The 15,087-nt window shown below is 40.6% G+C and overlaps 2 protein-coding genes across 2 annotated transcripts; one reads left to right on the top strand and one right to left on the bottom strand.

Annotated features, from left to right (window-relative positions):
* Positions 1 to 5,096: 5,096 nt before the first annotated feature.
* LOC106088958 (uncharacterized) lies at positions 5,097 to 7,354 on the bottom strand. Its single transcript, XM_013254674.2, has one exon. The coding sequence runs from the start codon at positions 7,265 to 7,267 to the stop codon at positions 5,210 to 5,212; it is 2,058 nt and encodes a 685-aa protein (XP_013110128.2). The 5' UTR covers positions 7,268 to 7,354; the 3' UTR covers positions 5,097 to 5,209.
* A 2,291-nt stretch (positions 7,355 to 9,645) lies between these two features.
* Positions 9,646 to 11,806, top strand: LOC106088959 (THAP domain-containing protein 5). The gene is made up of 2 exons (XM_013254675.2): positions 9,646 to 9,728; positions 9,784 to 11,806. The coding sequence occupies exon 2, from the start codon at positions 9,786 to 9,788 to the stop codon at positions 11,640 to 11,642; it is 1,857 nt and encodes a 618-aa protein (XP_013110129.2). The 5' UTR covers positions 9,646 to 9,728; positions 9,784 to 9,785; the 3' UTR covers positions 11,643 to 11,806.
* The last annotated feature ends 3,281 nt before the right edge of the window (positions 11,807 to 15,087 follow it).

Raw genomic sequence — 15,087 nt, forward strand, 5'->3', positions numbered from 1 at the left:
ACAAGCATCGTCTTTGTCGCCTTCTGAGTCCTTGTCGTCGGACTACCCCAACCTCTCGTGCGGCAATATACGCAACAGCAGCATCCCAGCCCCAATATTGTCGTGAATGTAGTCCTAGGAGAACGACCGCCTCCTATTGCACTTGAAAAATTCACCTCCCCCGGCAAACCAGAGCAGTTATGGCTCAAATACGTTCAGGCAGATGCAGCCGCCTGAACTCCTACAGAGCAAGGAGTGACGCTGACGTGCAAGATGTATGTCCCGATTGTGGCTAGGGACCACACGATACACGTTACCAGCCAGACCTGCTCGACTCAGTCCCAGATCCCTTTTGGACGCACCCCATCTTAGTCGCAGATTTCCTGGATCTTGACACTCAACAGAATCAAGCAGACGAATGGTAGAACACAACAAACTGCTACAGCAAAAACAACAACAACCGATTGGGGCAAATTGGCGAACGAATCGAGTGGCAGAGTTCGAGTCCTCCTTATATCCTACACCACCACGGTGGTACAGGGTATTATAAATTTGTGTATCTGTTTGCGACGCCAAGAAGGAGAAGAAGTTGACCCATTGATAAGTATACCGATAGGCTTAGAATCACTTTCCGATTAGATTTAGTTATGTCCCTCTGTCTGTCCATTTATTCTTGTGATCATAGTACAGAGGTTGCATTTTTTGTACGGATCATCGGATATGCGTTCTTCTAGCCAGATTGCTAGATCGGGAGATCGGTCTATATGGCAGCTATATCCAAATACGGTTCGATCTGGACGGAATTCAACAAAATGTTTTAGAGGGGTACCAAAACGCACTGTTTCAAATTTCATCAGAAGGTGTATAGTCTCTTCTTGCTCGGTGTCCCTGCAAAAATCGTTGCTGGGAACCTTCAGTCTATCAGCATGATTTCCGATTAGACAGTGACCTGTCATGACGGACACAATGACTGAGACGTCTGTTCTAGACAATGACAGCAAAGCAGTAGACCTCTTCAAGTCTAGATGAGGCCACATAGTTTTGGAATGCTCACAGCCCCCTCTTTGTGATCATCTATCATTCGTTGCCCTTCGGGCCTGGTCCTGAAAACTTAGCTTACATGTCGCTAGAGGCATACCCACAAATTCAAGTATCCCTGGAATGCTTAAGGTAGTTCCTAGTCTCGCAAGCTCGTCTGCTTTACAATTCCCTGGGATATCTCTGTGGCCCGGCACCCAGAACAGGTGACATTTGAACTGTTCAGCCATCTCGTTGAGAGATCTGCGACAGTCGAGGGCGGTTTTTGTGTTCAGAAATACATTCTCCAGGGATTTAATGGCTGCCTGAGAAGATATTTATGCCAATCGTTGTAATGACATTATATCTTAGCCCTATCACCACTTCCTAAATGCAAGGATCTCCGTTTGATACACACTGTAGTGGTCGGTTAACCTCTTCGTTATGACCAGTTCTAGATTTTTAGTGTACACCCCAAAGCCCACCTGGTCGTTTAGTTTGGAACCATCCGTATAGAAGTCTATGTAACCTCTATTACCAAGGATATCGTTGTTCCAATCGGTTCTATCAGGAATATTGGTACAGTAATTTTTATCGAGAAGTGGATCAGGTAGAGTGTAATCCACACTGCCTGGAACATCGGATATTGTATAAAGGATAACACAGTGAGAAAGCCACAATCCCCAGAGGCATAAGATGTAGCATTAAATTTAGTGCATCAGATGGTGTCGTCCTCAGTGCGGGTGTGATGCACAAACAAACCATCCTTTGGATCCGGTTAAGTATTGAGCAGTAGGTGGATTTTTGAAGCGCCGTCCACCAGACCACAACACCATATAGCATTATAAGTCTAACAACTACAGTATATACCCAACGCATGACATTGCATTAGCAAAAGTTGGGGATTTAGACCACGTAAATCCCCAACTTTTGCCAATGGCAGGTGTATAGGGCAAGAGTGGCCTTTCTTGCCCTTTCCAAAATGTAGGAATTGAAGTTAAATTTCCTGTCCAGCAAAACTCAAAACAAGTATTTTGCGCTTTCTGCAAATAGAACATTCTTTCCACCCAGGGTACAGGTTCCACTGTAGGCAACTTGTATCTCTTACTGAAAAGAACTACTTCTGTCTTGTACAGATTTTTAACCCAGACCACTTTCGGTAGCCCACTTTGCTGTTGCACGTAGAGCTTCCTGAAGTATATCTTTTAGATAGCTGGGAAACTTTTCCCTAACCGCAATTGCCACGTCATCAGCATACGCGACCACTTTTTAGCCTATTTCTTCCAGAGACAGTAATAGACACCCAAAAACCTACCAAATATATATTGGGTTGCCCAAAAAGTAATTGCGGATTTTTTAAAAGAAAGTAAATGCATTTTTAATAAAACTTAGAATGAACTTTAATCAAATATACTTTTTTTACACTTTTTTTCTAAAGCAAGCTAAAAGTAACAGCTGATAACTGACAGAAGAAATAATGCAATTACAGAGTCACAAGCTGTGAAAAAATTTGTCAACGCCGACTATATGAAAAATCCGCAATAACTTTTTGGGCAACCCAATATATACACCAATCACGACTCAAATGAAAGGTATTTAAGATTAGAAAACGTATCTGATATCCAATTGTCGGACCAAGTGTTTGGAGGACCACCCAAAGCACCCCATAATCGGACATATTTACCGACCATGACAATATGGGACGCAAATGAAAGGTATTTGCGAACACCACCCAAATAGGACGTATTTGCTCACCAAATACGTCCCCCAAGTAGGACGTATTTGCTCACCAAAACAATTTGGGTCTTCAAGACACTAAAGCTCGATGTTTATAGTTTTAGGGTCCATACCCCAAACCGAACATATTTGCTGGCTATTTCAATAAGGTTTTCAAGTGAATGGTATCCAATTTTGAGGCCAATGGCAATATGGACTCAAATGAAAGATATTTGCGGGTAAACTACGAATCTGATATCCAAATTTAGGACAAAGTTTCTGGGGGTCCTCCCCTTCCCCAAAACACCCCCAAACAGGACTTATTTACTGATCATGGCAATATGGGGCTTCAATAAAAGGTATTTGAGTACAGAATACGAATCTGATATCCAGATGTGGGACCAAGTGTTTGGGGGGCCGCCCATCCCCGAGAACATACCCCAAAGAAGGCAAATTTACGACCATAGCAATATGGGACTCAAATGAAAGGTCTTTGGAAGTAAAGCACGAATCTGATATCATATGTTAGGGTAAAAGTGTCTATGGGGCCACCCCACCCCCATAACACCACCCAAATAGGAAGTATTTGCTGGACATTGCAATATGAGGCTCAAATAAGGGGTATTTTAGAGTAGAACACGAATTTGATATGTACTTTCAAAGCCAAGTCATTGAGGGGCCGCCCCATCCCCCAAACCGGACATGTTTGCCGACTATAGAAAAATGGAGCTCAAATGAAAGGTATTTGGGAGTAGACCATGAAACTGACATCAACATTCGGGACCAACTGTCTAGAGAACGTCCCACCACCATAACAACCCCCAAATAGGACGTATTTGCTCATCAAAACAATTTGGGTCTTCAAGACACTGGAGCTCAATATTCATAGTTTTTAGGGCCCATACCCCAAACCGGACATATTTGCTGGCTTTTTCAATAAGGGTTTCAAGTGAATGGTATTTGAGATTAGAAAACGAATTTGATATCCAATTTTGAGGCCAATGGCAATATGGGTTTCAAATATATGAGAATAGAGCACATTGCTGATTTATTTCCAGGGCTTAGTGTTTGGGGGACCAACCCACTCCCCAAAAAACACCCCTAAATCGGGCATATTTACCGACCATGTCAATGTGGGGCTTAAATGAACGGAATTGGGGGGTAGAGCAAGAATTGATACCCACTTTCGGGACCAATTTTCTGGGGGTCTACCCCTTTCCCAAAATACCCCACAAAGAGCAATTTTTTACTGACCATCGCAATATGGTGCTCAAATAAAGGTATTTAGGAGTAGAATACGAATTTTATATCCAAATGTAGGAGCATGTATTTTAGGCATAACCCCTTTCCCAAAACATCCCCCAAAGGGTAAAAATATTTCTACCATGCCAATATGTGACTCAAATGAAAGAGGTATTTGAGATTAGAAAACAAATTTGATAACCAATCATGAGGGGGCCATGTGTTTGGGGGACGCCTCATCCGGTAAACTCCCCTCAAAACCAATGGCAATATGGGGTTTAAATAAATGATATTTGAGAGAAGAGCACGATGATGATATTTTTTTCAGGGTCAAGTGTTTGGGGGACCACCTCACCCCCGAAAACATCCCCAAATCAGATGTCATGAGAATATAGGGTTGAAATAAAGTATTTTAAGAATGGAGTACACCTTACATCCAACCTTAATTCGTAGACCAATAAAGATGGGATTCAGATAAAGGCAGTTATATAGTTAAACTGTTTGTCAAGCCATATACTATTTTCGTAACATGGTATTTCACTAAAAGATCTTTAATTGTTGAAAATAAATATTCCAAGGAAAATTTTGTTCCATATAAAGTAAAAGAAGGCGCAGCGGAGCGGGCCCGGTACAACTAGTAATTACATACATGTATAAGATAATGCAATAACGAATTCTCGAAAACATTTTTTATCTATGATAGACCATGAATCAAGTAATCTGAAGACTTCTCAGAATATGTTAAAGAAAAAACAGATGGGGGAAAACCATGGCGCACTCATTAATATGCCTTTAGTGACAAAAACTTTGTCACTTATTTTATTAATATTTGAATAGAAAAGTGCTTTGCCTATGACATGAATAGAAAATGTTCTATTGGGTTGCCCAAAAAGTAATTGCGGATTTTTTAAAAGAAAGTAAATGCATTTTTAATAAAACTTAGAATGAACTTTAATCAAACATACTTTTTTTATACTTTTTTTCTAAAGCAAGCTAAAATTAACAGCTGATAACTGACAGAAGAAAGAATGCAATTACAAAATCCCGCAATTACTTTTTGGGCAACCCAATATTTTGTATAAAAACTTGTTCAAGACCCGAAGCAAGAAGAAAATTCTTAAATTATTTATAAACTAGGTAACTTGGTGTTCTATCGCATAAAAAATTTGCTTATTTATAGCTTAGTACCATTTTAAAGATCAATAAAAAGTAACAAATACAATAATTTTTCATATGAAACCTTATAATGTGTTTCTCATTCTTCATCTTCTTCTAGTTTTTCATCTCCCGTTTCGGCCCATATGCGTGCATCCTGTAGTCGGGGCAAACGCAAGCGCCAAACATCGGTGAAATATTTATAAACCGTTTCTCCTAAGCATAACAAATCGACAGCTATTTGTCGCTCGTCAGGTTTCCACTCTCTTTCGGGGCCACCAAACATTTCCATGCGAAGCAAGGCCAACATAGAATCGTTGATATAGCCTGTAATACTGTTCAAAAGTTGAGTTTTAAGGTATAGGCCAGAAATGGCAGGTTCAGAGCAGGTGTTAGCTGTACTAATTAAGGCATTTGTTGTTTTATCATTGTCGCTGTTTAGAGCCTTCAACTTGTTTTGCATAATTTGAGCAATTCTCTTGTCTTTGAGTGCAATACCTTCTACACGGTTTCCTAAATCCTCATGACTTCTGCTTAAATTCAGATATTTACATACAATACTATCGTACTTTGACTTAAGGACTTTAAATTTATGTTCAGCTAGAGCTGCATTTTCGCGGTATATCATGGTTTTCTTTTGGACAGCATCACAATTCTCTTTGGAACTTCTCAATTCCTTAGCAAGCTCTTTCAATTGTTGTGTGGCCACTTCTAGCCGGGTTTGTAAAACACGAATTTCGCATTGAGTGTCATTTGTCAACGATTTAGAGTGGGTTTTTTGCACCTCAACTTCGTATTCTTTACACTGTTGTGGCAGTTGGCAGTTTTCCAAGAAATTTGGCGATAGTGATTTTAATCTCTTTCTCAAAGACTTATTTTCACGGTTAGCGGTAAACAACTCCACCATGAGGTTTTTAATAACTTTGCCTTTTCGCATGGATTTTCTTTGGAAATGTAAAAGTCTGCTTTCTAGAATTTGTTTTTCATTCAAAGTAGCCCCTGTTTTTGGCACAATGGGCAAGTCTTTCAAATCATTTGCATTTCTAACAGTTAACAGTTTCTTATGATGCTGCAGGCTGGAAGGTGTCTCTATGTCTAGGTAATTTGAAGCTGACGAGTTTACTTGCATAGCCGCAGTTTGGGAAAGTTTTGTTTGACATAGGGTATGTGGTGCTGATTCATTGGATAGTTTAGTCGATAGCTGTAATGGCTCTGATAGAGTAAAGGCATTGGTAATTGTAATAGCACGGTTTGATGCACAAGTCTTCTTGTCCAATAATGATGTTGTTGAATATGTTTTTGAGGGATTAATTTTGTTACATTCCCTAAGCTCTGGCTTTGATGTCACTCGCCCCCTCAATGGTGATGCTATTGTAGCTCTGCTTATGACCAACTTTTCTTTATCCCTTGTTTGGTATTTCCTTGTAATCGCTTCATGGGTTTGATTTGAACTCAATATTAAAGCTTTTGAAGATGTATCTAAATATTCTGAATTAACATCTTCTATTTTTATTCTCTTATTGGCAGTAAAAACTTGTGCATATTCAGATTCCGGCTCATCTTTCTCTCTTTTGCAGTTGAATACCTCATCAGTGTGATTAATAAGGAATATATAAGAGTCTTGGGATGTATCTCCAGTTGTAAAATGTATACCTTCTTCAATTTTAATCCTTGTATTATACCCATTTACCTCCTTATCACTGTGTACCAGGGATTCATGAGACATTTTTAAATTCAATTCTTTCAATTTCTTCAACAAATGTACATCATTTTCCAACGCCAAAGGGCATTTGAATTCCAGAGGTGGTACTAAATGTGCATCTACCGGAGCTGGGATTGTGATCAGTACTCCATGTTCTAAATCCAAATCAAAGTCCAGAGCTTTGTTGGCGGATAGGCGAAAAATAGTGGGCACTGCCCATTTGACCAATCTTTCTTTTCTGTAGTTCATGAAGAGTTCATCGCGAAAGTGTCGCGCACACACCGCTCGATTTTTTTGCCTTGTGTAATTCATGTTATCCATATTTTCAGCTTGGCAATATCTAATCCAACTCCTAAAGCGCACATGATCCTTAAGTGGAAATCGAAAGAAATGCATAGTAGGATATCCGCTTGTGGTCACCACACAGTCACGGAAACAGCAAGTACTTCCTACCATTTTTATTTGATAAGGAAGACAAATAAATGCTGTATGTATTTGAAACAATTGCCGTAGAGAAAAACACCAGAGATAATAAATAGACTTTTCATTTTTTTTTTTTTTTTGGACTTTAATCGAAATGGCAGAGTACGACTCTATATGCCAGGTTGTACTTCCGAAGTTGGTGTCCCCACCAACTGTAAATTAAAACACGTGTATTAAAAATACAGAATTAAAACCAATGTACAGTTATAACTGTACTGTGTATAACGATGACTAAGCATCGAATCCCGAAGCGTCCGCTTCAGACGAATTCTAAATGCAAAAAGTGAGACTTTTCATTAAAAAAAAAAAAAAAAAAATTGTTTATACAGCAATCAGCTGTTAATAATTGTTGCGTTCTTACGTTGCCACCTATTGGTTAGTTCATATCGAAATCGATTGTCTGCATGGTACAATAAAGAGTGTTTCGTCATTAACACAACAACAAAATTCTACCCCCAACGAAACTACCTTGAGTGGCAAATGCTGTAAATTGAACTATCAAAGTGGTTTCGAAAATAACCTTTGTTTGACAACTTTTCTTCTTCAAATGTGTTTTATATTTGTATTTTCATCATTATTACACTATTTTGTGTGCGATAATGTCAAAAGTAGAAACAAGGTCCTCAAGTCACTTGCTGGCAGCACTTGGGGTGCAGACAAAGAAACCTTGTTGACCACGTGCAAAGCCATTGGCCGGTCTGTGGTAAGTTGTGCAGCGCCAGTGTGGTCTCGTCAACTTTGTGACACGCAGTGGAATAATATTCAGATCTGTCAGAATGCCGCCCTCCGAACTGCGCTGCCTCCTCAGTTCTCATGTGGATCACCTCCATCAGGAGACAAAGATCCTACCAGTGCGAAGACATAACTATATGCTATCTAGGCAATACCTTTTGGGCTGTTATCGCAGAGACCATCCAAATCATCATCTTGTGGATAGATATCCACCGCCCAGAAGCCTTAAGGTAGATCTACATGATCTAGAGCGTGAGGTTCAGCGCTACAAGCGAGAACTTCGAGGTTAAGCGGCATATCAAGCAAGTCTAAACAACATTCATACAGACACGGTAGCAGATGCAGTAAATGGCTACCTGGTGAATGTAGTCCTTGGAGAACGACCGCCTCCCATTGCACCTGAAGAAATTGACTTCCCCCGGCAAACCGAGTAGTTATGGCTCAACTACGTTCCGGCAGATGCAGCCGCCTCAACTCCTACAGAGCAAGGATTGATGCCGACGTGCCAGATATGTGTCCCGATTGTAACCAGGGACCGCACGATACACGTCACCTGTTTAACTGCCCGGCATGACCCAGATCCCTGTGGACGGACCCCATCTTAGTCGCAGAGTTCCTGACTCTTGACACTCAACAGAATCAAGCAGACGAATGATAGAACACAATAAATTGCTACAACTATTTTGTTGCTTATATGTGAAATATCGGATCAAAAAGAACCTCTTTTAAGATTTTAGGAAAAATCACAGCTGTGTTATCAATCTTTAGACATTTAGATTTACTGCAAAATCAAAACAAAAATAAAAAAATTTAACTCAGCTGTTTGCATGACCTCACATTATAAGTGCTTCCTGCTTTTATTAGTAAATCCTGCATGTTTGCGTTAAATTTATAAAAAAAAATAAGCAAATTTTTTTAAGTGATAAAATTGCAATAGACTTTAACAGCATTTTGTGTACTTTGAAGCTGTTCAAAAGTGAACAAAAAACTGTAATAATTAAATATATTCTTTATCACCAGCCTCGCTGTTTCTCTGTCATCCCTCAAATTCGAATCCAGACTGCGCGTCTCTTAATTGGTTTCACTAGCGATTTTTTTTAATGATTTTGACTCTATGGTTTGGTTTAGCCTTTTAATGGTACCACGACAGCTCATAGAACTCAGTACCACTTCTATGGAATGTGTTCGCCAAAAGCGGATTTAATAAGGTAGTCTCACGCGAGCAGCTGTTAACAGCCGCCTAGGTTTGACAATATTAAGATGTCAGATTTTTGTTGCATTCTCTGTGCTGTTATCTTCTCTCTCGCATGTTCTCTGTTAATGTACACACACGTATACACACACGCACACAAATTTATTTGCGTGTGTTGACAAAACGACGATCATCTTGATGGCATAATGGCGGATGCACCATATGATTTGTGGTTGATGTACAAATGAGACCACCTTTAATTGTTTCGCCATGGTGTTCACCTTTTCTTCGTCACCAATATTTTTTATAAGCGTTTTGACAGTTGCTCGGGCTGAAAAGTCGAAGTCAGTGCTAGGCTTTATCGTGCAGAAAGTGGAGGTAAATTTTTCTTTTTTGTGTGTCACCTTGTTATGTTATCGATAACGATAACACATCGAAACTAACTCGAATCGACTCCAAACAATTAACGCCAAATTTTTTGTTTACTTCTTTAAGTACAAAATTAAAAAGGTAACTATTGTGCTCTTCATAAAACATACTGCAATAATTATAAAATAACTCTTAGAGATGGGTGGATGTCGTTGTTGTTTTCGTGACTGCCAGGCAAACTCAACAAAATGTGAGGGAATGCATTTTTTCCGCTTTCCCCTTAAGGATCCTGAACGATTCAAGAAATGGAGAGAATATTGCAAACAAGAAGGTATTTTGCAGAACCCTCAGAAAAAACAGAAAAACTATGTCATTTGTGGGCGGCACTTTCGGGATGAGTGTTTTATGAACTACAAAAAGGATAGACTAACAAATACAGCCGTCCCAACCATACATCGCCTGCGAGTGGACAAAGCGTTGGACTATGAATTGGATATCGAAAATGGAGTTTTAGTTACCATAGAACCACCTCAACAGAAACACTTGATTCCGCCACCAGGACTTGACACTTTGTGTTTGGAAAATGATGAACAGTTGTGGGAGAAACTAAACGCCATTGAAAGACAAGGCGGCGATGAAGAATCTTTGTTAGAAGAGATGGTTGATTTTAGCCAAGATGACGTTTCCAGCTCAAACATAAATGCAGAAAATGTGCACTTGCTATCCTCACACTCTAAGCGATACCATGATTCCTCTCCAGAGGACATAGATTTAGAATGCGGTCCTCCAAAAAAAATGAAAATTTGTAATCTCCAAAGTAATGTCGCCATTATAGAGACTGCAGATCAAACAGATTCGTCCCCTGAAGCCATGATTCAACTGGAGAGCTTTCAAAGTAATTTTCCCAAAATCATTAATCATCAAATAATAGAACCGGATTGCACCCCAACTGTAATAAATAAGGAGTCCTATAATATAACCGATAATGGCAACGATTATGAATTAATTGAAATACAAAATGATAAAATAGTGTTAAAATCTTGCGTCCGAAAGAAACAAAAAGAAGATGAGGTTGCATCGACTTACGCCTCTTGTGGCATCTCGCCTCAAAGGCAGACATCAAAATTGCAGCTAATGGAAAAAGCTAACGAGGAATTGCAGGAGCAAAAAACTTATTTAGAAAACACACTACATTCTCGTCTTAAAGAAAATGATGAAAAGTCTAAAGAAATTAATAACCTTAAGTCTCAAAATGTCCAACTGCGGAATGAAATCGAGTTGCTGAAGAAACAGTTGCGAGGTGCACAGCTATCTGGAACAGATGTCAAAAGCTTGAGGGAGTCCTACGAGGAACAACTGAAAACTGAAACTCGTAGGAATACAATAGCCGAGCAAAAATTTGCCGACCAAATAGGCATACTGAAATCCAACTTAGAGATAGCTAGGTTGAAATTGTCTGAGGCCAAAACTAGTTTAAAAAATGCGAAAGAAGAATGCACCAGAGCTCTAGATCGAAATGAAAATTTAGTTAAGCAACAAGTTGAAACTGACAATAAACTTCAAAATTTGCAAAAATTATACGAAGATAAAGATGTGGAACATCAACTGCTGGCGGCAAACTATGAGACATTGCAAATAAAACACATTGATCTACAGAAGAACTACAAAAGGCTACAGAATCAACAAGATCAACAAGTGGCAATGGCTACCACAACCAATAAAAACAATAATAACCCATCGAATGATCATCCTAAGTCTTCGACTACCTCTGCTGTATCCTTCGCCACAAATACATTGAGCAAAGCTCAACTTTTTAATGGCATAAAACGTTATGTAAGCTCTTCCATGACCGCTTTGTTACGCATGGAAATGTTTGGTAGCTCGGAGAGAGAATGGAAAACCGATGAGCGACAGGTAGCTGTAGATTTACTGTGTTTGGGTGAATCTGTCTATGAATATTTCACAGACGAATGGCGTTTACGATTGCCAGGTATACGCGATGTTCGTGATTGGTCGAACCAAGCCTCAAATATGGACGACGAAGAAGTCTTGTGATCCCGAAGTTTATTTGTGTGGGAAAAATCAAATCAAAAACAATATCTATGTCAGAAATACCTTTTTGACTCATTTTAAAAACTTTTAAAATGTTATATTTCGATAATTAAAATAGTGAATTATGTACATTTTTAAGATATCAAATAAATGCTAATCTAATTCTATAGTTTTGCAAAGAATTCTACTCAGTGGATTATTATAAAGGAGTCGATTCGGCAACAATATTAAGTTTCATGACCTCAAGAAGTTAAACTAAGGTGTCGGTCTATATGAACCTTCATTACATCTATCTGTACAATGAAAGTCGAATTGGAAGAATGTTTCATGTGTAGGCAATAGCTAATACGCCTATATATAGTTCGTTGTTGTTGTTACCACATTGGATGTAAAGGTGACGATTCTCGTCATGCTCCTGTAGATGAGCAAGCAAGGAAATAGGGTGGCCATTGGTTATTTAAACGCGCCAATAACTCGCCTTGTCATATTGAGCATCATAGGCACTCAGAATTTGTGCAAGAGCCTGTGCCGCCCGGCCTCTCACTAGGACTCTCCGCAAAACGCTACTGAGTGTCCGCGACTGCCGTTGCAGTTACTCCGTATGAAGCATTCCACTATCCGCGACCTGTGGACGCTCCCGGTAGCTCGCAGCTAAACTTCTCGTAACAGCAATTAACATTACACAGATCGGAGCTCAATGTTTCAGCCTGTGTGATGCTCAAAGCTATCCCGTGCCGAGGTTGTTGTTGTTTTTTTACCAGTGTGTTGTCGTGTTATGAACATTCCATAAAGAAACAGGCGCAAACTTCCCACATATCACTGAGTGATGTCCGATTCAAGTCTAAGTTCAATGATAAGTCCGAACGACTTGCCGCCATGTGACATCTCTTTGTGGAGATGTTTTTACAAGGCTGCCACACCAGATACCAAATGTCGCCAGCATTAAGAGGGGATTCGCCAGGATTCGAACCCAAGCGTGCAGCGTCATAGTCGGACAAGCTAACCTATGCGCTACGGTGGTGTGGTAATCTTGCATAGTAATCATCTGCATATCCTTTAGCCTGAAAGAAGCTACACCATCTCGAAGCCCATGTAATTCCCAAACTAACGAACAATTCCATGGCAGCTGGTTGTAAATAGCGGATTGACCCGATGGAGTCCTTCATCGGCAAGGGCTATCGCCTCAGTGTACAACACACTGCTACAACAACAAACTAACGAACTCAATGTCACGGTGAACACCTCCAATATTGAACCATCTGTGAGTAAAGAAAGTCCAGGGAAAAACGAAATACCTTCAATTCAGAGCTCCTTCATAGGCAAACGACGTCCATAAAAGAGGACCCCAAAGGCACCGTTCAACCAACTGTTAGATGCATCACATCGAAAACACCAAGTTTCAAACCTCCGGTTAAGGACCAGCACAAATCTCTGACAGGGAGGCCGTAGTAATAGAGGGGAAAAGGCCACCTATCACCTTGACTACCACCTTATCCCGGTACGGAGTAAGTTCCACACAGGCTGGAACTTTGAGCTCCGATCTGTGTGGTGTTCATTATTATCACCAAAAGCTTAGCTGCGAGCTTCCGGGCTTGTCTACAGGTTGCGTATAGTGGAATGATCTATGCGGAGTAGCTGCAATTGCAGTCGCGGACAATCAGCGGTATGGAGCGGAGGGTCCCAGTGAGCGGCCGGGTGGCGCCGGCTCCTACATAAATACCTAAGTATCTATGATACACGATCTTGCAAAAAAGGCCACTCGTGCCCTATACACTTGCAACAGAGCCATTGGCTAAAGTTGGGGATTTAGACCGCGTGTCATGCATTGGGTATATACTGCGGTTGTCATATTTATTATGCTATATGGTGTTGTGGTCTGGTGGACGGCGCTTCAAAAATCCACCTACTGCTCAATACTTAACCAAATCCAAAGTATGGCTTTTTTGTGCATCACAGCCGCACTGAGGACGACACCATCTGATGCACTGAATTTAATGCTACATCTTATGCCTCTGGACATTGTGGCTATCCAAATTGCAGCGACTACTGTCGTGAGGTTAAGGGAGCTTTCTCATTGGTCATGTGGCGGCTACGGACACTGTGATATACTTTATACAATATCCGATGTTGCTGTACCACTATTCCTGATCTAGAACTGGTCATATCGAAGAGGTTACCCGACCACTGCAGTGTGCATCAAGCAGAGATCCTTCAATTAAGGAAGTGGCGGAATGGCTAAAACATAACGTCATTACGACGATTGACATAAATATCTTCTCAGGCAGCCAGGCAGCCAATAAATCCCTGGAGAACGTATTTCTGAACACAAAAACCCCCCTCGACTGTCGCAGATCTTTCAACGAGATGGCTGAACAGTTCTAAATTCACCTGTTCTGAGTGCCGGGCCACAGAGATATCCCAGGGAATTCTAAAGCAGACGAGCTTGCGAGACTAGGAACAACCTGACAAACTCCAGGGACACTGGAATCTGTGGGTATGCCTCTAGCGACATGTAAGCTAAGTTTTCAGGACCAGGCCCGAAGGGCAACGAATGATAGATGGTCACAAAGAGGGGGCTATGAGCATTCCAAAACTATATGGCCTCATCTAGACTTGATGAGGTCCATTGGTTTGCTGTCATTGGCTAGAACAGACGTCTCAATCATAGTGTCCGTCATGACAGGTCACTCACTGTCTAATCGGAAAACATGCTGACAGACTGAAGCTTGCCAGCAACGACTTTTGCAGAAGTTGTAGGGACATCGAAGAAGAAGAGACTATGGAACACCTTCTGTGTGTGTGTCCCGCACTAGCAGTCAGAAGGAGTTCCACTTTAGGTTCTCATTTCTTTGAGAACATTGGCAAGTTATTGGGCTTTTTAAAGCATCTGGATGGTTCAATGATAGGAACTAGAAGCCATCTTCCTTCTTCTATTCCGGTGGTATCACAATGGACGAAAACGTCTAAGTGAGTCTTATGGCTGCCACTTAAACCTAACCTAACCTATGATACTCGATATGACAAGGCGAGTTGTTGACGCCTTTATATAACCAATGGCCATGATGTTCCCGCGGCGATTGGTCCTTTGAACCGGAATGAGCTTGCTCACCTATAGGAGCTAGATGTGGATCGCTACCTCCACATATAGACATGTGGCTACAACAACGGCGTCATGACGAGTGTGTTGCTACCACAACAACAAAAAAATCAACCGCGCGATAAACATCACTTTTTTTCTATCCTTCTCAAAAGAAATTGTAACGCCAATGATAACCTCACAAAAGTGTGGATAGAACCACTTCTTGGACGATTTAGAGCAGCGAATAAAGTTTGTAAATTAATCTACGGTATGATGGCCATCGGTTCAGAAAACATGGACGAATGCCTCTCTTCCTACCCCTATTTCCATCTGTATGTTCACTGGTGTGATCCTCTTTACAGCCACTAA

This window comes from Stomoxys calcitrans, chromosome 1 (genome assembly GCF_963082655.1).
Source record: "Stomoxys calcitrans chromosome 1, idStoCalc2.1, whole genome shotgun sequence".
NCBI lineage: Eukaryota > Metazoa > Arthropoda > Insecta > Diptera > Muscidae > Stomoxys > Stomoxys calcitrans.

What these genes read in the sequence shown, in the direction of transcription:
- LOC106088958 (XM_013254674.2), bottom strand. Translation starts at nt 7,267, where the DNA reads ATGGTAGGAAGTACTTGCTGTTTCCGTGACTGTGTGGTGACCACAAGC.
- LOC106088959 (XM_013254675.2), top strand. Translation starts at nt 9,786, where the DNA reads ATGGGTGGATGTCGTTGTTGTTTTCGTGACTGCCAGGCAAACTCAACA.